Source organism: Beta vulgaris, chromosome 5 (genome assembly GCF_026745355.1).
Source record: "Beta vulgaris subsp. vulgaris cultivar EL10 chromosome 5, EL10.2, whole genome shotgun sequence".
NCBI classification, from domain to species: domain Eukaryota; kingdom Viridiplantae; phylum Streptophyta; class Magnoliopsida; order Caryophyllales; family Amaranthaceae; genus Beta; species Beta vulgaris.
In genome coordinates this window covers 66,680,669-66,704,714 of record NC_079206.1, presented here as the reverse complement: position 1 = coordinate 66,704,714, position 24,046 = coordinate 66,680,669, and the positions used below count along the sequence as shown (strand labels likewise).

Here is a 24,046-nt window from a genome sequence, read left to right as displayed (position 1 = left end):
CGCTCAAGTGAGGTGGCGGGTGGTAGCCACTCGCTCCCACACACACAAAAACGGCGCGTGTGACATTACGCACAAGTGAGGTTGCGGGTGGTAGCCACCCGTTCCCGCACACACAAAAACGGTGCGTGTGACATCACGCGCTTCTTTGTATGCACATGTGTCATGCATGTGCCAACAGAAGCACCATTTACGTACTTTAAGTGCATCTATTAACTTGCATGCTAGCTTATTTACCTCCATCTCTATTCTCTCCAAATAAACAGATTAAAAGTGAAAAAAGAATTACTAAAACATAGAACAATACACTGATCAACCCTATTCTTTCCCTTTCCTTAATCTAGATATATAACTACAACTTTAGAATTCCCAAACAATGATCTCCTAGCTTCAGAAAACTATACCTAAATCAGTTGTGTAAATTTCAACATCCAAAAGATGAATAACATTGAGGCTTCTTTATCGATAAAATCAACAATTTTCTTCCTCATGATCTTAGTCTTTACTAGACCTATAATCTCCAAAGATTTTCTTCAATGCATGGCCACCAGATACTCTACCACAATTGTTTATACAAGAGACTCAACCTTATACCCTTCTGTATTCCAAAAATCACAACAAAACCCAAGGTGGTTAAACTCTTCCTTGGCCTTCAAACCACTCTACATAGTCACCCCATCACAAGAACCCGAGATCGGAGCTGCAATCCTCTGCAGCAGAGAGCACGGGTTCCAAGTTAGAGTTCGAAGTGGTGGTCACGACTATGAGGGCCTATCCTACCTAAGCAGAACTCCTTTTGTCCTCATTGATCTCATCCACCTTCGCATGATCACATTCAACACGGAGGACCAGACGGCGTGGGTGCAATGTGGGGCTACCCTAGGAGAGCTCTACTACAACATTGCACAGAGAAATAACACCTATGGTTTCCCTGCTGGTGTGTGCCCTACTGTCGGGGTTGGAGGCCATATAAGTGGGGGCGGGTTTGGGACTCTGACAAGGAAATACGGCCTGGCAGCAGATCATGTGGTGGATGCTAGGTTGGTTGACGCGAATGGTCAGGTTTTGGACAGGAAGTTGATGGGAGAAGAGGTGTTTTGGGCTATTAGAGGTGGTGGAGGGGCAAGTTTTGGGGTGATTACTGCATGGAAGATTAAGTTGGTTCTAGTTCCAGTCACTGTAACAGTTTTTACAGTGCACAAAAGTTTGGAGCAAGGGGCTAATAAGCTCATTGACAAATGGCAGTGGATTGCATATAAGTTGCCTGAAGATCTGTTCATAAGGGTCATAGTTCAAAATATAGGAGGGAATTATGGGGTAAAGAAAACTATTCAAGCTTCTTTCAACTCAATGTTTCTAGGGAATATTCAGAGGTATCAAACTTATCAGTTGGTGAATGCAAAAGTTCAATTTACAAACAGATGTGGAAAAATGGACTTCTTTTGTCCAAATTAGAAACATAACATGGAAACAGCAAGTAGTTGTTTGAAGTTCATTATTACTAAACTAAGATCTTATGAATTAAATTCTTAAAAACAAAAATTGGAGAACTAGTAATAGTACTAACACCGAATGGATCCTTCAGTTGAGATACATTTTCTTCACCTGATCTCGACTCATATTCGTTTAAAAACCCTCTAGTTATCTGAACTTCTTAGCATTGAACTTATCCGAAATTATTAGACTTAAACTTATGGAGCTTATAAAACTTTAACTTTTAACTAATCTGAACTTAATGATCCTGAATTTGAGTTATATGATCTTATTAGAACTTATTGTAGTTGTGCTTTGAAGTCAGAGCCCTTAATGTCCCTAAACTCAACTTAGCTGAACTAGACTAAACTGATTTTTCCTTAAATACGTGTAGGGCGAGGAGAACAAAACCTTAATATAATTTCCTTCTCAATATTCTCCTTCATGCATGAAACCTAAAAGTCTAAAACCATTTGAAATTTCTTTTTTGCAACAGCCTAATCCCGTTAATGAAGCATAGCTTCCCTGAGCTGGAACTAGAGGAAAAAGACTGCAAGGAAATGAGCTGGATTGAAGCAGTCCTATACTTTGCTGGGCATCCAAGCGACACACCAAAGGAAGTTCTTCTAGACAGAGATCATCAACTTTACAAAAGCTATTTCAAGGCAAAGTCCGACTTCATAAACCAACCCATACCTGAAATCGCCTTTCAACAAGCGTGGGAGAGGCACTTGCAGGTAAACGAGGCCTACATGGTGATGGAACCACTAGGTGGGATAATGAGCCGCATACCAGAAACCCAAATAGCTTTCCCTCACAGAGGAGGAAACCTATACAACATACAGTATATAGTGAAGTGGAAAGTAAATGAGGCTGAGGAAGCTAAAAGGCATATTCACTGGATGAGAATGCTTTACAAGTTTATGAGTCCATATGTTTCTAACTCCCCAAGAACTGCCTATTTTAATTATAGAGACCTTGATTTGGGAATTAATGGGATTCACGGAACTACAAGCTATGTGGAAGCTGGGGACTGGGGTACAAAGTACTTCAAGAATAATTTCGAGAGGTTAGCTAAGGCGAAAAGAAGCATTGATCCAAGTAATTTCTTCAGGGATGAGCAGAGTATTCCACCTTTTGGCTAAATGGAGGAAAACACATGCAACCTTGTGTCTGTCTAGTTTATAGGCCAATTACATGTAAACTGATTCCCACAAACAAAACTCATCTATGCAAAACAGGAAGCAGCAAATGGTAACCAACCACCACCACCACCCACCACCCACCACCACCACCACCCCACACCCCCCCCCCCAACACACACAGGCAAAGTCTCGGTTCTCTATCTGTATCTTTTCTCAAATATATATAGACTAGATGGTATTATAAAACTTGCTTATGGCATCAGGGGCGGCTTTTAGCATGTTCAACATGTTCCATGGAACAGGGCCCCTCAATTGTGAGGGCCCCAAAATAGAGAAAGTTCAAGTAGTAAAACGACAAAGTTTATCTACTTATTTGGACTATTTTTTTTCATAATATGATTATATGAAGTATGGATGAGCTATTACATTATTGAATTCTTCAAATATGAGATCGTACAGGGCCTCTGTATAGTTCGAGACGGGCCTGTATGGCATTATAAAGCCTTCTAATGGTACTATAAATCCTTTAGATACCAAGATACATGCTCATGGTTAGATTTTCTTGATAGAGTCCAAAATGAACCCTATCTGTTGGAGCCTTGGAGGTTTATTGGCGCTTATAAACACAAACAAAAGAACCTATGTCGAACTCTGACATACTTAAGGGGGCAATGGGCACGTTCATCTACATGAAAAGGGGGGGTGAAGGGGGGTGAAAGCAAAAGTCCATAGACTATTGATTTTCTAGTGCAGATCCATGAAGCTCCAATTAATATCCCTATCAGAAAGAAATTCTTAGTGCAGGTCGACTCATTCCAGATATTTGCTTCTGCAGTTATTGAACTGCTAGAAACGGCGATTTTGTTCAAAAATCGTGTTTTTTATTGCAAAACTTCGTGATATTGAAAAACACATGTCTAGGATTTTCTAATCACATCCTTCAACATGGAACTTCTGCCATTATGCACATCCCTATACTACTTCCATCCCTAGAAACTAGAGCATGCTCAAAGATCTAATGAATCATTGTCAACAGCTGGTGCACAAGAATTTCCTTAACTGGATTAGCTTCAGCTACCATGATAATATCAAGAAAATCACAGATTAGCATCCGAAGTTCTTTTTTAGCATCCAACTTAAACCACCTCCTAAGAAAGCATCGATTCAGGTGCGAAGTAAGCAGCACTTCTTGTCTTAGTTATTCTACCAGTCTCCCTCTTCTTGGTGTCCGCAAATAATTTGAATAACAAGTCTCAAGAAATTTGAAGCCGTTTCTAAAGAATAAGGTTGAACCCACCTTAAGTTCCATAGAATATATAAGCTATAAGCGTGAACCATTTGGATAAAAAGTTGCATGGATTAACAGAGGATAGTCAATTCCTTTCCCTGGCCCCCAACTCCCTAAATCAAGCACAGAGAAACATACAACAGAAGAGTAAAAAACAAAGTTATCTAGAATGTCACACAGATGTTCAGCAAACTAGCAGGCAAATGCAAAGGGGAAGCAAGAAGTAAACGATGCAAAAGGATGAAAGGACACTAAATCATAACATTAAACATAGGCAGTGAGAGTAACAAGCTTAATCAGCTTGATAGAAAGGTATAGGAAAACTTAATCCATTATCTGACGTTGCAGTTCTGAAGCCATAGTTACAACTTACAATATATTACCTTTGTTCTTATTTGATCTACATAGTTTGACTTTCACGCTTGCCAATACACATACACACAAACACGCACACACACACACATAGAAAGAGAGAGACCAAACAAAGAAGACCCCATATTATTATTCTTTTTTATATGTATAAATCACAAACGATGGTCAAACTGGAGTAAGGGAATAGTGCAAAATACAAAGTGTAGTTTAAAAAGAGAATGGGAGTACAAAAGATACACATAATTGTGAACAAGGCAGTAGTAACCAAGTAAGGAGAAGAAACAAAATATGAGATTGAACTTACAGGTCATCTGGATTCTGGAAAGTCAAATCATCAGATATTCAACTTGCCACTCTGATAATTTGAATGAGGAGTAAACTTACAGCTCCATTTGGGTTAGAATCCAGTATGTATGCCATCAGTGATCAGACATCTAAATACAAATATACAACAGATCTAAGGGTAAAGCTCCATACACCTGGACCTCTACAGATCCCACCGAAGAAATTAATACTAGGTGGTTGGCTGGTTGTAGCAAATCTAGGGGTCACCAAAATGTGCCGGCATTGATCATCAGGATAAGGTCAGCTAATAAGCGTACACATGAGTAATTTCAGGTTCAGAGATTACTACGTTTTGATATTAGATTATTGTTGTTCTAACAGTTTTGTTGAATGCATCATGGACAACTTTGCGCCCAAAAATTCCACATATGTGCCCCCACAAGCTTCAAATATGCAGCCCTAAGACAACACACCAATTTCGCACGGCATCTAGTCCAAAGATCTGTCTCCTTCACACATATTCAGTCGCATTGACTCCTTTGCTTGGTCGAATTCGGGTTCAGAAGATGGTATGGCAGGACATTCTTCAGCATGGTACTCCCGTTCATCATCCAAAGGTTTCAAAAATGAGCAGGATCGGGTTTCAGCTTCAACATGCTCCATTGCCTCTTGAGCTGCAGTAAAGCCTAGATCATATGCTGATGCACATGAAGGTTGGGTTCTCATCTGTACAGATCTTAAAAGTGCTGCTTTTCTCAAGTCCCCTGAGTGGCATATATCACTTGGTGAAGAAGGGAATCTACCTTCAGTATCTGTACCTCTCTGACGAGGTTGAGAAGAGCCTGATAAGGCATTGCATCCGCTTGGAGGCTGTGAGGTGCTAGGAGGACTAGAACAGAATGCACCAACTGGTTTATATCTGTAAGGAGAGACAGGACTAGTAGGACGGCTTTCAGATTGAGATGAGCAGGCACTCATGGGAGTTTCACAATACCTCGCATCATCTAAGTCTTCAGACATGGGGGAATACTGTAAGGACAACTCATCTCTGCAGTAAGGGTAATTTGAACATGAGAAACCGCCATTATACGATTTAGAGACGATTTAATATTTATACCACCCCTATATCATGTATTATTTCATCAATTCAATTTTAAATTAAATAGGCTTCTTATGCTAGTGTTTTTTCTTTGTCTGTTATTTTTCTTAAAAGATGAAACAATGATTTACTGTTCAAAGTTAGACGGGCATTATGTCCAACATGTACACTAAGTAATTCGTAAGAATCTGAGTTGACAATTAAGTTCGCTAGAAAGGGTGATGAAGCTAAAAAGTAAGTGTACTATAATTGTTTTGCCCAAGTCATATGTAAGAATATACATATTATGATAATAATTCTACAGCATAACCATGCTTCTAATATTAGTATTTTCTAATTTCCAATGCCAATTAGGTAGAATTGCACATAGCAAATGGGTACAAAGTTATGTAATACCACTTTTAGCAATGACAAAGAACTGAACACACAATTGGAGTTTCCAGACCCTCTACATGTCTCGGCCACAATACCCGTCCTAGTTAACTATGAGGAGTGTCAAAGCTCTAATGTCAACTCTCCTACTCTTGAATATCATCTATCCCAGCACACAACACAGAAAGAAGGCGCGTTTTTTCACCAAAAGACATAAGGTTACAAATCAAAGGCAAGAAAAATCAGGGAAATAACGTTCCATTCAAAAGGACCACAACTATTCCTTTTATGAATTTGAAGAACATTTAATATTCTCACTGTAGGACTAGCAATATGGCATTAATAATATTCTGTTCATAAGCAAAAATTAGAGCCAAATCCAGTGTCTACTCTGGTCATGGTACAGAAATAGGCAGAATGATTTTCAGGCTTTACATAGCAAGGTTTAAAAGGCTGGAAACACACAGTCAGCAACTGAAATGAAGGAGGGCCTGTATGTGTATAGAAGAATAGGTCTGCTCGGACTTGCATGTTTTGGTATTGAACATATGTTTTGGTAATTAACATGCCACGAGCACAAGATTTTGTCAAGATAACTTGATGCACCCACCTTCTGCGAATTCAGATGATTCTTCTTGTATTGTTGTAACATGACCCAATGTAAGCTCAATATCCAATCTAACCTTGGCTCAAAGGTGACTTAAAGAATGCAGCCATCTCTCATGGGGGTGTAGTGGAAAAAGATCATCTAAACAATTGATCCAGAAGTTTCAGGAGAAAATATGTCAATTCTCCTCTATTCAAATACATAATGTCATAAACACAGACATTAGTCAGAAACTTGCATGCTTAAATGACAAATATCATTATACAAAATAGGCACGCTAAAAGCAATAAGATACACCGAAAGTACAAAACATTCACTTATTGCAGGAGGTTAGAACCAAATTACTCAGGCTTGGATACTTGTGCTAGACTTGCTTACTTGGCGACAAATTTTCCATGCTTCTAGTCTAAATGAGTGTAACTGTCAAAAGTGCCCACTTCCAAGTTGGAGTAGTATCGTCGACAAGGGTATTTGAGGATGCAGGTAACATGGACAATTTAGCACTTATGAATAATTCTTGAACACAAAATGAAAAAAAATAACAACAATATATATCACCTCACCTCGAATAGAACATGCTTTCAGACCTCGCCGGAGAATCCAAGATATTATCAGGAATTGGGTCTCCCACAGTCAAACAATTCAAGCTTGATGCCATCATCTGAAGAAATACCCACAAATTCTAATTCTTAGCTCAACAATAACAACAAATACTGAGCTCCCCACTACCAAAGAGCACCATACACAAAACACTAGACCCTGATCCCCCAACATCATATCTAAGCACTTAACCTCTACAATTAGAAGATAGCAGAATTTGTCAAATACCCATGACTTAAAAACATTGAAATAGCAATCCAAGAATTTAAAAATTGAATTTTCCAACTAACAAAAATGAAATACTAAGCAATTTCCAACTAACATCAATGAAATACTAAGCTCTGTATGGCAATTAGCGGATAGCCGATAGTTGTTCGCTGATTGTATTAGCTGATAGTTGATATCTGATTGTATTAGCTGGTTTGACAAGTGGTTCATGTAAGGGTGTTTGTATGTAGTTAATAGGTGATTGTTACTTAACTCTGTAAAATGACCAAAAAGGGCATGGGCATATAACCCATTTTTGTAAGTTCTATTGTTTATAAACGTAATTTTCAAGAACTTTATAAATGTAATTTGACCACTCATCCCCAAACCTCTAATGTCAAAAAGCTGCTCCTTCAACTTTTTCAAAATAGCTTTTTGGTCCCAATTAGCTATTCTCAAACCTCTCCTTACAAACACTCAAATTACATTTAACAAACAACTATATATATATAAAACCATAATATCTAAAAACTCTAATTTTTCCCCAAACCACTCTTTAAAAAACATGACCTTAGTTCAGCAAAACCATAATTTTGAAAAATCCAATCATCATAAAACTCTGAAAATTCACCACTTCTTCAATTACTACACCCTATATATATTTTAGGTAGGTACAGTGAAGCCCTAGCAAGTTTAGGGGTATCCAACATTACTAGGGGTGAAACTCGATCCGAGGACTCTAATATCAGGTGACGCGTACACCACTAGGCCAACACCTGCTATTACTATAGTACTACATACATGATACAACTATATGACATATAATCATTCATAACCCAACTCACTACAAGAAAGAATAATAACAATAATCATAAAGATTAACCAAAAAAAATACACTAGTGGGAAATTATACCTCGCTAAGATAACGCTTATGTGAATGAAGATTGTCGATGTAAACTTCATCTTCAGGATCTCTGCTTCTCTTTCCACTCGGAGATGGTGTTGGTGAAGTGGTTTCTGATCCCATTTTTTTTCACACTTCTTTTTTTTTTTTTATTGGGTATGTAGGGTGTGTTTTCCTTCTTCCTAAAATTCCTCAATTTGTCTGGTTTTCTTATGAAATCTGGGATTTGTTAAATCGTGAAAAGGACAAGCTGACATCGGAAGAAATTCGGGTGGGTTTTTTTATATATATGAAGAAAAAAAGATTGAAATGAACTGATTTGTCCCTCCAACAAAGAACAAAGAAAACTGCTAATTTATGTGATTTTTCTAACTCTTTTTTTTTTTTTTTTGAGATATAGAAAATTCAATCAAAGTTGTTTAAACAACCCTCTAATTTTGAAAGAAAGATCCAAAAATATGGAGAATGTAATTTTTAGTCATGGTGAGTAAAATGTCGATGTGATTGGCTATTATTCCATATCACCGTGATAATTTATGACAAGCCTATTCGTTTCACCTTAAAAAGTGTTTAAGAATAAGAAGATTTTCCGTCGTATTATTGTTTATTATCAAAAGTATTTATTTTGACCTTTTTATAAGATCGTAGAAAAAAGGTTTGCCTTCTTGGATACTTGAGGTAGTTCATTAGAGAGAACTACTATAAGTTATCAATAGTAAATACCACATCGGAATTTAAGTACTAACTTTTATGGTAGAAAAATAATAAAGCTTTTCAGAACACCCGAAAATACTTGTAGCTTTTCCCAAATAAGTAAATGTTGTTGCAACTAAAACAATAAAATGATACTTATTTGTTGAAGCGTGAACGAAGAGTAGTTTGTCGTGACCTGGATGACCACTGTTCTAAAAACTCCGAGGTTTTATATGTGCACTCAAACGCTTTGGATGGAGATCAGAAAATTGTCCAAAAACCATAAAACATTTTGTGGAGAAGTTTTTTCAAAGAGAGTTATTTTCTGTGTATTTTTTACTGAAGAGAAACAACCTTTTTTAAGGCTCCAAAGAGAAAAACGGAAGGTTGTATATAAGGAATGAGAATCAATTAGGCTCCAAAAATCTTGCTACCAACGGTTACAGAATACGTTTATAATGGCAACCCGAGATTCTGGTGATTTACGACAAAAAAAAAAGGAAATCTAAAATGGACCGCAGCTCCAAAGAGAAAAACGGAAGGTTGTATATAAGGAATGAGAATCAATTAGGCTCCAACAATCTTGCTACCAACGGTTACAGAATACGTTTATAATGGCAACCCGAGATTCTGGTGATTTACGACAAAACAAAACAATCTTGCTACCAACGGTTACATAATACGTTTATAATGGCAACCCGAGATTCTGGTGATTTTACGACAAAACAAAAGGAAATCTAAAATGGACTGCAGGCCTAAAGCCCGCACTCACCACAAGCCCGGGCCTGTTAGGCGCGTGTGTGTGGTGCATCCATCCATCTAGCACTCTATCTAACAAGAAGTGCTAAGGAACTCCCATTAATAAACAAGGTGAAGCAAAGCTATTTTCCAATGTGGGACAAGAGTCTTTTACTTTCTTTTTTCCATTCTCACTTTGAGGTTTTTCTTTTAGATTAATTGTTGAACTTCCAGCAACTGTAAAGTACATTTTCAACTCACAATGATGATTTAGGATATATCTAGCTGGTTATATCATTTGAACCTAATGAAAAGACATGATGTACAAAGGAGGTTATCTGATCAATCAATGACATAATATTTTAACAAACCTTTATGTGCAACTATATGAGGGTCTTAGAGAAATTCATCATTATTTTAACAAACCTTTATGTGCAACTATATGAGGGTCTTAGAGAAATTCATCATTAACCACACAAATAGTAATAAGGCGGGTCATACATGATCGTCAGTGCATCGCAAGTAAAATATAATTAGGTGTGTACAAACACACACACACATACACACATATATATATATGTATATGAAGTAGAGTGTTCATAGTCCCAAATAAAAATAGGTGTATAATGTCATTTGCTCTGATCTTCATTGCACCTAAAAGCTAAAGAATTTAGCATGAAGTCTTGCATCGATAAGGTTCACATAAGATGCAGGAGATCGTCCAATTTATCAAACTTTTGAATATTTGGAGCATACTTGTTTAGTGTACCATTAGGCTTATGGATCTTTTTTAAATTAAAGAGTGTCTAATTTCTTCAATGGATAACCTTTGATTATGACCAAGCCTATGAGTTCGTAATGATTCAAATTTCAAGTTAAATTACCATTAATATTTTTACCCCTTTTTCATATCGATCCAAAATAACCTCGAAATATGAGTGCAATACCTTATGAAGCTTGTGTCGATACTCATAATGCAAATAATTAGGGTGTGATTACAGTGATATTAGTAGCGTGCAATTGTTATGGGTGCAATAGTGCTCAGATGCAAGAAATACTCAAATGGTACAAAAAGGACAATAATTAGATTGGACATCCTAAATGCTCATAAGTCGCGATATCAACATACTACCTCAAGTCCGATGCTCTCAAGACAATGAAGTAGTTGAAACCAGGGGTGTTCATTTCGGATAATCCAGTCCGTCCTGAAATATCGGACATTCAAAAAGTTCGTCCCGAACCCGATCCGAAAAGCAGAATACCTGAAATTCGAATCAAATATTCGAAAATTAACAAATTGAATTTTTCAAAAGGAAGGTTCATTAAATAAGTCTTCAAAATAGATAATTTCAGGTATTCCAGGTTGGATATCTAGAAAATCCGAAAACTTTTCAATGTTTCCGGTATTTTCGAATATGTAAGATCACCTAAATCTAAGATATTTGGTTTTACCTTACCATCCCCCGCTCTCAAAGTGCCTGCCCGGCTCCCGTAGATCCAAGTCGAGTTAACATACGAAAAGTTATGATCTGACAAGATCCTTCATCTTACCATGGCCCATGGGTCCTAATAGACCCCAAAAAAATTTCATTGAGGTAAATTATATAAACTGATTTTTACTAATTCCCAAAAACTCAAATTTTGTAAAGTTTGTGAATCCTTAATTCACCTCAAACCAAATAAACAAAGAAAAAACAAAAAAAAAAAAACAAAACAAAAAGAACATCAAGGAGACTCCACACACTCCAAACTCCAAACTCTGTCCATTTTCTCTCTCCAAATTCATCCACACCAGCTCTCCATCTAAATAATTGACGTTATTCGCACTCTAGGACACACACAAAATTTCGGATTTACATCATCAAATCAACTTCCCTCAATTAGTGAGAGATTAAAGAATTGCGCGCAAATTCAATTTTCTCGGCGAGATCGAAATCTAGGATCTTCTCAAATTTTGCAGGTTTGTGTTAGTAAAAATCTTAATTTCACCATTGAAAAAACTGACATAATACCGATAAAATGTTGCAGAAACCATAAAATTGATCTTGTTGTTGTTGCTGGATTACTAAGAACTGTAATCACCTATGCTCAGAAAAGTAGATATTATGAGGCATTTTACGCTGTTAATAATATGTGATCATCTGTTTTACTTTGAATTTTTACTGTTATTAACGAAGAATTGATTCAATTGTGTGTTTTGAGTTCAGGAAGTTTTGAATGGAGGAAAATGGTCACTGAAATGGATTTAGGGGCTTTTGTGGGAGATTTGTCAATGGAAGATGATGTAGGAAGGTAAATAATATGCCGCATTTTAGCTCATTTCTTTATGATTTGAGGGTAAATTATATTTTTTCTGTTAATTACTGTCCAACTTATTATTGTGCTGCCTTTTGGCATTCCTATGATGTAGAATACATTCTGATTTATGGGAATTGGAGTTTTGGGTAATTGTTTGCTTGAAAACTGCAGCAAGTGACTGTATTGGTTACGCCGATCTGATACCTTGTTGCGTTCAGGAAATGTGATTAAAACCCTAATGCTTTTTCTACGGCGTGCGTTGTAGTGAGAATTCAGCTCTCTTTTTTTTATTATTGATTTAAGAATCGGATATGGTTATGATTAGGGTTTGAGGAGCATTGAAGTGAAACATATTGTGTTTGCATAATCCCAAATTAGGAAGGCGGACCGGTTCTTGTCAAATGAATGATTGATGGATTTTTCATTATAGTGTGGACGATGGATACGATGTTGGCTTCCTGGTTATGAATAATGAATGCAGTTCGCATCGTACATATCACATGTAGATTCTTATGGTGCATGAATAAATGTTCTAGCAGGAAGTGAGACAGTAGATAGGGACTTGTTCCCGCTTCTTTTTGTATATCGAAGGCTGGGGGGGTATGATCAACCTCTTCTGGTTACGTCTATATCTGTTCATTTTATTAGGCTGAACGCCTACAGCAAATGACTGAACATGCATTGATAAATTGCTCAACTTGTTACTTTCGAACATTGGTGCAGCCAAAATATTTGATTGGTCTGCCTTATATTTTGAAATTTTCAATTCCTGTAGAACCTTCTTCTATACCGCCGTTGGCCATTGCTAATTTCTCTGAAGTTCTACATTTCTCCTCCTCTCCCTCTTTGCCACACCTTTGGTTATTACGTAGTATTATGTAACACAACTTGTATTCTTATTTTCCAGTGATGATGTGTCACTTGAAGGACTAGAACAAGAATTGGAAGAATGTATACATGATGATGTAAGTGTTCTCTTTGCATTTGACAATTTATTATGAGTTGAGAATTCACTTTTTTTTTCCCCATTCGTACGCACCCTTCTTTTTGGTTGCTTCTTGTAACGTGAGATTTTGGATGGTGGTCTAAGAAACAAGATAATCTATCGAATATGAGACCATTTCTCTTTTAGCTTTTAAAGCAACCTTTCTTTCAGTTTTCTCTTTATTACATCTCGAGAATTGAAAAAAGCTTGATCAGAAGTACCCTTATTTTGGTCTGGAAAATTTCTTGTGTTGACCCATTTCCAACATTTGGAAGGTTGAAATATATTCTGTATTTTGCTTATTGACTTTATTTTGGCACTCTCAAGGCAAAAAGATGTTCTGAGTCAATAGGCTGTTGTCTGTTTTTGCATTTCTTAGTTAGTCTCTATGATCATTGGACTGGTTTTTATTTATCCTTTTCTGTTAATATCAGTATAAAAGAATTCTTTCTCACAGGTGGTGGCTAACATCTTGTCAAAAGGAATTAAACTACGTGATTATACAAAGACGGTGGAGAAGAATTTGCGTGAAGGCGAATTGGATTCTATACAGGTTTGTACAGTTCTCATCGTGTATTTAGGCAATATTTTTGTTTCAGTCATCTGTTCTCCTTATTATATGTGGTGATTGCTTGCTAATTTTTTTATTAAATTTAGTTGTTGTGATCATCCTAGAACGCTTAAATTATTTATGCGCTGGATTAAGAATAAGCCTAATTAAGAAAGATAAGTGATGATTTGAAGGTTTTTCCATCTCTGCTGTGTATCCAATATCAAATTTAAGTTGCGTACGCTATTCAAAAGAAGGCAGCTGGTTGTATCATCTTTTGTTCCAATTCTTTAAGAGGATGGAGTGCTTGGATAGCTAAATTGTAGAAGCTGGTTAGTTGTTACATGGAAAGAAAGTAACCAGTATCTTGTGAGGGCAAAGCTCTATATTTAGCTGTGACCTATGGAAATATCCTTTTCGTGCTTTCTTTTTCATTTCAATGTTGAAAAATTTGTCAAGACCAGATAAGTAGTTTAGGTTCAATTTTTGGAATCTTACCAAACAAAAATAAAAACAACTTTTTTTTTTGGCATAGAGGCTCGTTAAATAGAGAGAAGATACCATTGTCTCTTTTTCACTCCCTGTCATTCATATTAGACTTCAATTGTGTTAATTAGATGGTCAGCCTTCTTGTTGCACCTGTTAATTTAAAATAGTTTCCCATTTAAGAAACTTGCTTTCAATTTTCATAAGTAAGTCATAGCTCAAGAAGTCTGTTAAGTTGTTGAAGTTTCAAATATTTGTCCTTTGTCATGCAGGATTATATTAAAGAAAGTGATAATCTTGTATCGCTTCATGATCAAATTCGTGACTGTGACATCATCTTGTCACAGATGGAGTCCCTTCTAAGTGGATTTCAGGTATGTGCAAGATTCCTTCATGAGTTTATTTTTTATACCAATCATAGGTAAATTTGTGTAGGAGATATTGGTTTAGTTGAACTGTGGATGTATGTCTCTTCTATCACAACAACCTTGCATCCTCTTGTTCATTATAGCGACACATGTTTTGTAAGTTTTAATTCTTACCTTTTTGGGGAAATTTCCAGAGCCAGAATGTGATCATAACTAACTGGAAAGGAAGTAGTTGTGACAAATGCAATTGACGATAGCAAAAATAATGAACAATCGACACAAGAATTAACGTGGTTCACTAACAATGTGTTAGCTACGTCCACATGCAGAGGAGAAACGGTTTTAATAGGCCTAAGCCCGAACTGAAACAACATGAAGGCTTGAGTTGAGACACTACTGTACTAATTTTTGATAGGTATTATCTGGATACTTAGTTCATGTACATCAAGTGATGAAGGAGTAAGAATTATGCATACCTTTAGCCTTTTTTCTCTCGTACCAATATGAATGGGAGACTGTACAATTTAAGCCTTTATTACTATCCTGTATCTTAGTAGGGAATTGGCAATAGTCCGAGAGACTCAGAGTGCGAGCCAACTTGACCTTGATAGCCTGAGACCTTTGTAGGATAGCATAATCAATGATCTAGGCACCTTGTAGGATAGCACAATCAATGATCTAGGCACCTTGTATGATAGCACAATCAATGACCTAGGCGACCAGCTCTGAACAGCCCAGCTTCTGGGGTTTTCTTTTTAAGCTGAATTGAGGGAAGGAGAGAGGTGGTCCATACCAGGTAGGTTGGACTGACCTTTGCCAACTTAAAAGAAAATTATAAAGGAGATGGCCAACACCTGCTGTCAGATGAATCATTCCCTTCTTGACTAGGAAATGAAGCTAGAACAATAGGACTCGCTCCCCCGTGAGATCATGTGAGAATGGGCGAACTCGTAACAAAATCGCCCGGCCCATAAATTGCGTGGTCATGCTGATATCGAGATAAACTGGTCCAGCATGGTCGTGTCCAGTTTGTCTGATACATTTAGGGGAGTTCATAAACATCCGATCCGACCCGTGATCCGGTTGTTCGGATATCCGATTCGATTCTTTAGTTTTTGGATATTTGGGATCGGATGTGGATCAAAAATTTCCATTTTCGGATATCCAAAAATATCCGTGACGTGGAAGTTTGTCGGATTGGATATTTGATCCAAAATATCCGTTTTCAAGGTCGGATATCCGAAACTTTATGAACTTTCCCTTTGAAAAATTTAAATTTTTAGTATTCGGATATCCAATTTTTTCAGATCGGATTCGGATCACAATTTCCCTTATCCGAAAATTTTTCGGATTGGAATATTGGATATCCGAAATGAACACCCCTAGACTCATACATTCTTATGCTCTTTGCTTTGCTGCGTTGTTGTCATGGTTTGCCTTCTTGCCTTTGTCCTTCAACATAGGCTTCTTTCCGTTTTCATGAATTCTTCTTAGTAAGATGCTTTTTTTGCTTTCCCGGAGGAGATTCTTCTTTTATCATGTTGTCTCGAGAAATTGTTAATTGTAACATATATTATCCTGTATAAGCAACAGCTTGCGGTGATCACTCATGTATGCCTTCACTTTTGTGACCTCCTAAAATTGATAGAAATCTTATTTTGACAAATTGTTGTTGATCTGAGTAGGCTGAGATTGGTTCCATAAGTTCAGACATAAAAGTTCTCCAAGAGAAGTCAATGGACATGGGCCTGAAGCTGAAGAACCGCAAGGTATGATGTTTTGACCATTAGTGATTTTGTCTTTTAAATTCGTACTGTAAACATGTATATTATCCTGAAATTAGTGTACACTCATAGTATTTGCAAAATCTGGTCTCTGGAATGGTGGGAGATCTATTAGCATATTTTCTTTTAGTAAATTGCAATAATTACAGCAAGCAGATATGGGTGACTCTAATCTGAAGGAAACTGATCACTTTTTTATTTCTATGTTCATGAAAAATATACTGGATATGAATTGATTTTCTTTCCTGTCCCCTGCTTTTTTTTTCTGTTCATAATTCATGCAGGCATTATTTAAAAAACCTTTTATACTAATATATTTTCACTCAATTACTTACTCAAGTCAAGTCACTATTGTTTTGTGAAATGATATTTTTCTTTCATCGAAATTCTGTTTAGGGAATCAAATGTCTTTTACAGGGTTCTTGTTCTCCCCCTTTTTTTGTTTGCTTGTCTGTTTTGTACAACTGCGGCTTTCTTTTAATCTATGTTCTGCCTTTCACAGGTGGCAGAATCGAAGTTGGCCAAATTTGTTGAAGATATTATTGTTCCACCTAGGATGGTTGACATTATTGTCGATGGTGAGGTAAATATTGTTAGTCCATGTGTATAATGGTTGGCATAATTCTTAATGGGAGAGGGTGAGACTCTTATCATCTGTGACCTTGGATGAAGAGCACTGATTTAATCTTTTCATAATTTTGAATTCTTTTTTATAAAGAAAAAAGTTCCAATATTGTAAGCCCGTAAGGATAAATTTATCAGAATCATTCTGTGGACTACAGTTATCCTAAAGAAACTTATGGTACGGAAGAGCATACAAATCATATGGGATTTTAATTTTGACCTCTGTAGAATAGTTTAGAATAAGCTGTAAACTTCTTGCAGGTGAGATATTAGAAATTACATCTGTTTAATTGCTCCTATACGGGCCTATCTAATAGATTTATCACTTCAATCTGCCAGTTTATTAATTTTTATCAGATTGAGTTTGCACCTTTGAGGTGCTTAAAGATCAGTCAGTGAATGTGACTGTGACTGGGGGTTCAATGAGCAGTCTTACTAACACGTCAATGCACTGAAATTAATGTGATTCATGAATTGAAAGTGTATGTGCAACTTCTGGTACTAGAATTGTTCCATGACTGCAGTAGAGTTTATAAGTTATTCTTATACAGGTTAATGAGGATTACATGAGAACATTAGAGATACTCAGTAAGAAATTGAAGTTTGTGACGGCAGATCCAACAGTGAAGACATCAACGGCTTTGAAAGATGTCCAGCCTGAGTTAGAAAGACTTCGGCAGAAGGCAGTTTCCAAGGTTTTTCTTTTAACCACTAAAATGATGAAAAAAATGCATTCCTCTTATTTAGCTTATGACGCCAAAAAATATTCAGATTGGTGATGATTTTTGATGAAAGGACTCTTCAAAATTTTCTACATGATTCATAGCATTCTTGGTCAAAGAGAAACTCAACTGCACTAGCTCCATAATTTTAGCCATTTAGTTATGCACATATTTATTTTCTTGAAGCTCATCACTTCATTTTCAAGTGACTGGGCTATTTTTCGTGGCTTTGTAGGTTTTTGATTTCATTGTTCAGAAGCTTTATGCGTTGAGAAAACCTAAAACAAACATACAGATTCTTCAACAAAGTGTTCTTTTGAAATACAAGTGAGTTGTACTGGTTCCCGTAAAAGTTCCTTTTTCACCTGATAAATATCAGAGCTCATATTTCTGCTGGTTAGTTTGGTGGATTTCTTTTCATTGTTTAGACCATGGAACTTCTTTTGAATGCACTATCTTGCCTTTTGTGTACTTGAGATATGAGGCACAAAGTGGGGTGTACATTCTCTTAATGTGCTCTGACTAAGTGGCTATTAGATACTTCATATAATGTGAACAACTTTTCATTATTTGCTAGGCTTTGACTTTTGAGCGATGTATTCAATCTTACAGTTTAAATGGAGTAATTTTGTCGGAATATATATGAAGTCCCTGTAGAATAAATTATATTGAATGTTAACATGCAGATATGTCATTTCATTTCTCAAGGAGCATGGCAAGGAGGTGTATACAGAAGCACGGGCAGCTTACCTTGATACAATGAATAAGGTGAATACTGACTAAGATCACTTGGCTCGTTGAGTATACAAAAGGTCATCAATGATCTCTCCAGTAATGTAATTACGTGCACATTCTAGAAATAGTATTTTGATCTCCCATGGCCAGAATCTTGACTCTATTTTGTTTATGTTGCTTCTTTATAAATTGACAATATGATCTTAAGCCGTATTAGCCTCAAGCTCTGTTTGGAGAACAAAGATGACATTTTTCTGGGGGATGGAAGTGTGGGATGGGGAAGAAAGAAATGAAAAGAACAAAGTTTCTTGCGTTAAAAGCACATGACATGAACAATGGTTAGACCAATTACTAGTGGTCATCAATTTCCTTACTCTCTCCTCATGCCCCATCTTTTTGGTTCTTCTTCAAGAATCATCCTTCTACCTCTCTCTTCCTTTCGTTTCTCTCTCCTGTTTTTGTATATTATTTCTCTACCCTCTTTCCTCTTGCCCACTAAACACGGCAACCATTGGCCTCAGTCTGAGACCTTTCAGTCTTAAAACGATTTAATACTGGGTAAGTCATCCATTTTGTTGTTTCTATGGGCTGCTGCCTGCTGATGCAGAACAATAGTCTTCTGTATATATGTTGTGGCTGTCATTCTCTGTTCAGCAATAATATATTTCTGCCAATGTTCAGGTTTTGAGTGCACATTTCCGTGCTTATATACAAGCCTTGGAGAAATTGCAGCTTGATATTGCAACATCCAGTGATTTAATCGGCGTTGAAGCCAGAGGAGGAACTAGTCTTTTCTCAACCAGGAGAGAACCCATGAAGAACCGTTCTTCCGTTTTTGCCTTGGGTGATAGAATAAACATTTTAAAGGTTTGTTTAATATATATATATTGGTCATTTCTGTTTATTTTGTCTGGTGTCTGGCTTTGGTGCTGCTGTCTGATGCATATTTACTCTGCTGTATGTCTGTTTCTAAACTTTGCATGCTGCAGAACCATGATAAAAGTTAGTCTCTATTGCTTGTTTGTCAATCTTGTAGCAATTTATGACAGAAGTATAAATTGCTAGATGTTTCAGAGGAAGAGTACCAAGGAAATGGAAGGACTTAATTGCTATTATCTAAGTTAGTCATGCATTTTACCTGAATTCGTGAACCTTATATCTCCCAGAATTTGCGCAATTTATATGGAAGATTTGATGGGTACTATATTACTCTCGAGCTACTTTGAGTTTCTCCTGAAAGCTTGTCTTGGAAATTGAAGAATTCAGTGTACACACTTTTAATAGTCTTTTGATAGGTGAGATATTCTGAGAAGTTTTCTACAAAGCATTTGAGTGATGACTACATATGCTGGAACTTCTGGTGTTTTCTGGGGTGGGTCAATTATCAATATAACCTCGTCTGTCCATTTGAAAAGGGTTGAGACTTGAGCATGGAACTTCTTTGCAATGTGCGGCTCATTTTGGTATGGATTGTTTAGCTCTTTGTCACTCAGTAACAGTAGAATGGTTTGTTACTTCGGTTGGAAGTCCAAAATTCCCAGGGCAAGGACCTGTCGAACAACTCACTTTTTGTTTGGGTAGTATTTAGTATCTTATGTGAGGAGAGATCATGAAACATAATGATACACAGAGGTTCCTACTATATAATCAGAAGAACCAATGATGGGATTGAATAAAGCCGTAGGGTGAAATAAAAATAATTTAAGGCTGTGTACATCTGAAGGTCATAGAAGATTTTTGTTATTTCTGTCTTTTTCATCATTTTGGACTCTTGCTTTTGAGGGACGCCACCATCCTTACACAATTCCACCTCTTTCTCTCTGTCACATTTTTGGAAAAAAAATAGTTTTTGCATTAAAAGGATGACTTCTTTTGTTTCTTCCCAATGACATGTGATGTATCTGTCCTGCGAAAGGATCCTATTACACAAGCTGTATATGTGGACTTTTGGACTATTAAACTATGTTGAAGATCTCTTGGGAAAAGTTGGTAGTTGTCGAATGCAAAACACAGAATTTTCTAATTATGATGCAAGATAAGTGTTTATTAGTTGGCAGTTGCATTTCTTCTTTGGTGTTAGGTGAGGCAGTGTATATTATTATTCCCTACACCTATGATGGGATCCCCTTTTTTTGCCTCTTACTCTTATGATCTGCAAATATTACATCATTAGGGGTTTTTTAGCTCGCAGCATACCATCTATTTATTCAATAGAGCTAATTTATGTATTAGCTCCTTGTACAAGGAATTTCCTGTTATTGTATTGTCCCTGTTTCTTGCTGTGTGTGATTCTCTTTCAAGGGACAAAGAACTTTTCATGTATTGTCATATTCTCTTTTGCCTGTTATGACGATTCTATCATTCTGTCTTTTTTATTCTTGAATGTGTTATTTGCTTGGCGTTGACCTTGATATTTTATGCACATTGCCTTCAGGAAATTGATCAACCTGCATTAATCCCCCATATAGCAGAAGCAAGTGCTCAGAAGTATCCCTATGAAGTTCTTTTCCGGAGCTTGCACAAGCTGCTGATGGATACTGCCAGTTCTGAGTATGCACAAGAATGCCATTTTGCATCATTAGATTCGTGTTGTTTGTATGATATCTTGATCAAATCTGTTACCTTTCAGATACCTTTTCTGTGATGAATTTTTTGGGGAAGAGTCCTTGTTTTATGACATATTTGCGGGTAATCATCTAGTCTGTTCGATTATAACTTTCTGAAGATGGACCTTTTTGATTGATCTCTATAAGTATATACTATTCTGAGATCACTTGGTCAGACTGAATCAGTCATACAAGTGATATGCCAGCATTGTGAATTTCTGATATCTCAAATGTCCCTTTTTGGCAGGTCCATTCGCAGTTATCGATGAGCACTTCAACACAATCTTGTCAAATTCTTATGACGCTATCGGTCTAATGCTCATGATTCGTCTTACCCATCAGCACCAGGTACTTCTCTTTCACCAGTTTGCCATTTCCTCATTTCCTTGCTAAGCTGTGAGTGTTGTCAACTTGTCATAATAATCGACTCCATCTTCCTTGCAGCTTATCATGTCAAGACGGCGGATTCCCTGCTTGGACTCATACCTGGATAAGGTGTGTGTTTTTTAAGTAACTTCTATTGCCTTGAATGATGTGAAAGAATACTTACTGCTTGGAGATAAAGAAACTTTGGTGGTGACTTTGATTTTATGAGTTATTATGTCATTATAGTTCTTGTGCATCGATATATCCGTTCTAACGCTCTCTGCAATCGTAACTTTGTGAAACTTAAGTCTTTGAACCTTCTCTGATTCATGTTTGATTGTTGAGAAAGACAAGTGCATTTTCTGATGTTATTATGAAATACAACTTGATGGTTTCCTGTTTCAGGTGAACATTGCACTATGGCCTCGTTTTAAGATGGTCTTTGACATGCACATCAGCAGTCTGCGTAATGCAAATGTGAAAACGTTGTGGGAAGATGATGTTCGCCCTCACTATGTCATGAGGCGTTATGCTGAGTTTACTGCCTCCCTCATTCATCTCAACACTGACTATGGAGATGGCCAGGTCTGCTAATCTTTGATCCTTATACTTCATCTTTGCTCACCTCTGTAACTTGTTGAACTCATTGATTTCTGTTTTGTTGCAGCTGGAGATGAACTTGGAAAGACTCAGAATGGCAGTTGATGATTTGATTATGAAGCTATCTACACAGTTTCTTAAATCAAAACTGCAGTGTGTGTTTCTTATAAACAATTATGATATGACGATTGCTGTCTTGAAGGTGAGAGATTGTGTTGGTTAAAAGACTACCTGCTGCAACTGATACTTTCATTTTATAATTCACACTGTTCGTCTAATTTCAGGAAGCTGGTCCTGATGGTGGTAAGATTCAGATGAATTTTGAGGAAGTCCTGAAGAGCCAAACAACTATATTTGTGGTGAGTTACCAGCATAAAGTTTTCTATGAAATTCTTTCTGGTGTCATAAACTTCCATGTTATCTCCTTCTCTCTTGAATTTGATTTTGTTAATAACTTAACAGAGTGGTATCGTGGATTAATTTAGTTGTATATATATATTTTTAATCTATACAGGAAGAGCTGCTGCTGGAGCACTTCAGTGATTTGATCAAGTTTGTGAAGATCAGGGCATGTGAGTATTTTTTTAGGGAGATGCATTCACGTGTCTTCTTCTTCTAGTAATTGAAACAGGAGTGCTTAGTGCTTACCAATGTGTTTTCTAACAATTATGACAAACTTTTCTTCATATACGCGAGTTTTTGAGAGCAAAGGAGGGTTTGGGGATGGTGAATAAAATATAGCAGTTTTGGTTAGTTTAGATGAAAATATATAAGAACTTAAAGGGGTTTTTGGAACTGTTTCCAACAGTTATTAAACTTTGACTTTCTTAACAATACTATTCTAGATCATGGAATAGCCACATCTCTTGAGGATTATTCTGTTCTCGCTCTTTTTTTTTCTTTCATATACTTGTAGTTAAAAAGTTCGGCAATCTACCACATCACATTGAGTGGTAGTTACTTGATTGTAGGGTTTCTCGTAGTACCTTCAATTATTTGGAAAACAAAAATAGGGGCTAGCATAAAATACTCTACTCAGATAGGTTATTTGTGTAAAATCTCCTTTGCTATGATCTCCTTTGTTTTCGCGATACTGAAAAAAGTTTGATATGGTAATTATCAGCCGAGGATCCAAGTGTGGGTTCTGAGAAGGCCATATCCGTCAGTGAAGTGGAGCCACTTGTGAAAGATTTTGCTAGCAGATGGAAAGATGCAATTGAGCTGATGCACAAAGATGTCATTACTTCCTTCAGCAACTTCTTGTGTGGCATGGAAATCTTAAGAACTTCATTAACCCAATTGCTACTCTACTACACCCGCCTGTCCGAGTGTGTAAAGAAGGTGCCCGGTGGTGGGTCTGCACTGAACAAGGATCTCGTTTCTATTCAGTTAATTATTCACGAGATCAGGAAATTCTCAAGGACTTTCTAAGTATGTAGTATTTTTTTTCTCCGATTCGAGAATTAGCAAGTTTCGAGATCTGATGATAGTCTGATTTGGCTAATATATGTTCAAGTTGGAGCTTTTCTTCAAGTTGTTACGTGAGAGTTGAAGTAAAAATGCTCCCCTGGAATTCAGCTGCTGTCATAGAATCTTTACATTCTTGGATCTACAGAAGGGGAGAGGAGAAATTTTGTTGTATGATGATCTGTTTCAGATTTTTGAATTCTGAAAATGTTGAAATTTTGTTGTATGTAAAATTTGGAAATTTGAGTTTAGAACTGACAACCTAGAACTGGATTTTTTTTTTTGTTTTCCAATCACATTATATTTATGTAAAAAGAAAAATGGAGAAAGAAATGAAAGAAAAGAGAAACAACATTATGCCAATTTGGTTCATAGTTAATTTTCCAGTTGAAAATTATGTCTGCAAGCCGCAACAAGAACATTAACACAAAAGAAGAGACCAAGAGAGCTTGCTTAAGGTGAAATTTGGTGATTAAATCGATACAAAATTATTCAATTAAATATTTGATCAAGTAATTTTGAAAAATAAATTTGACTAAGTATATCGAATCAAATTAGATGTTGTTGTGTATTAATTGTGTATATGTATATCAACTAACTTAGTTAATGTAATTTTGCGAGGATAATACTTAAAACATGAAATTGTTTTTTGTATACTAAGAACAAAAAACTAAC

At 36.6% G+C, this 24,046-nt stretch overlaps 3 protein-coding genes across 3 annotated transcripts; 2 read left to right on the top strand and 1 right to left on the bottom strand.

Annotated features, from left to right (window-relative positions):
- The first annotated feature begins 420 nt into the window (after positions 1–420).
- LOC104894739 (berberine bridge enzyme-like 22) lies at positions 421–2,739 on the top strand. Its single transcript, XM_010681045.3, has 2 exons — positions 421–1,370; positions 1,967–2,739. The coding sequence occupies exons 1-2, from the start codon at positions 436–438 to the stop codon at positions 2,613–2,615; spliced, it is 1,584 nt and encodes a 527-aa protein (XP_010679347.2). The 5' UTR covers positions 421–435; the 3' UTR covers positions 2,616–2,739.
- Positions 2,740–4,544: 1,805 nt separating this feature from the next.
- Positions 4,545–8,823, bottom strand: LOC104894740 (hypothetical protein). Its single transcript, XM_010681046.4, has 3 exons — positions 8,359–8,823; positions 7,202–7,299; positions 4,545–5,608 (listed from the first exon to the last, which is right to left on the bottom strand). The coding sequence occupies exons 1-3, from the start codon at positions 8,470–8,472 to the stop codon at positions 5,050–5,052; spliced, it is 771 nt and encodes a 256-aa protein (XP_010679348.1). The 5' UTR covers positions 8,473–8,823; the 3' UTR covers positions 4,545–5,049.
- A 2,421-nt stretch (positions 8,824–11,244) lies between these two features.
- On the top strand, positions 11,245–23,734 carry LOC104894738 (vacuolar protein sorting-associated protein 52 A). Its single transcript, XM_010681044.4, has 20 exons — positions 11,245–11,740; positions 11,988–12,072; positions 12,986–13,043; positions 13,521–13,616; positions 14,372–14,473; positions 16,153–16,236; positions 16,754–16,834; positions 17,427–17,570; positions 17,833–17,924; positions 18,284–18,365; positions 19,014–19,199; positions 20,767–20,882; positions 20,962–21,020; positions 21,186–21,286; positions 21,383–21,433; positions 21,710–21,889; positions 21,972–22,106; positions 22,189–22,263; positions 22,419–22,476; positions 23,028–23,734. The coding sequence occupies exons 2-20, from the start codon at positions 12,008–12,010 to the stop codon at positions 23,333–23,335; spliced, it is 2,073 nt and encodes a 690-aa protein (XP_010679346.2). The 5' UTR covers positions 11,245–11,740; positions 11,988–12,007; the 3' UTR covers positions 23,336–23,734.
- Positions 23,735–24,046: the final 312 nt, after the last annotated feature.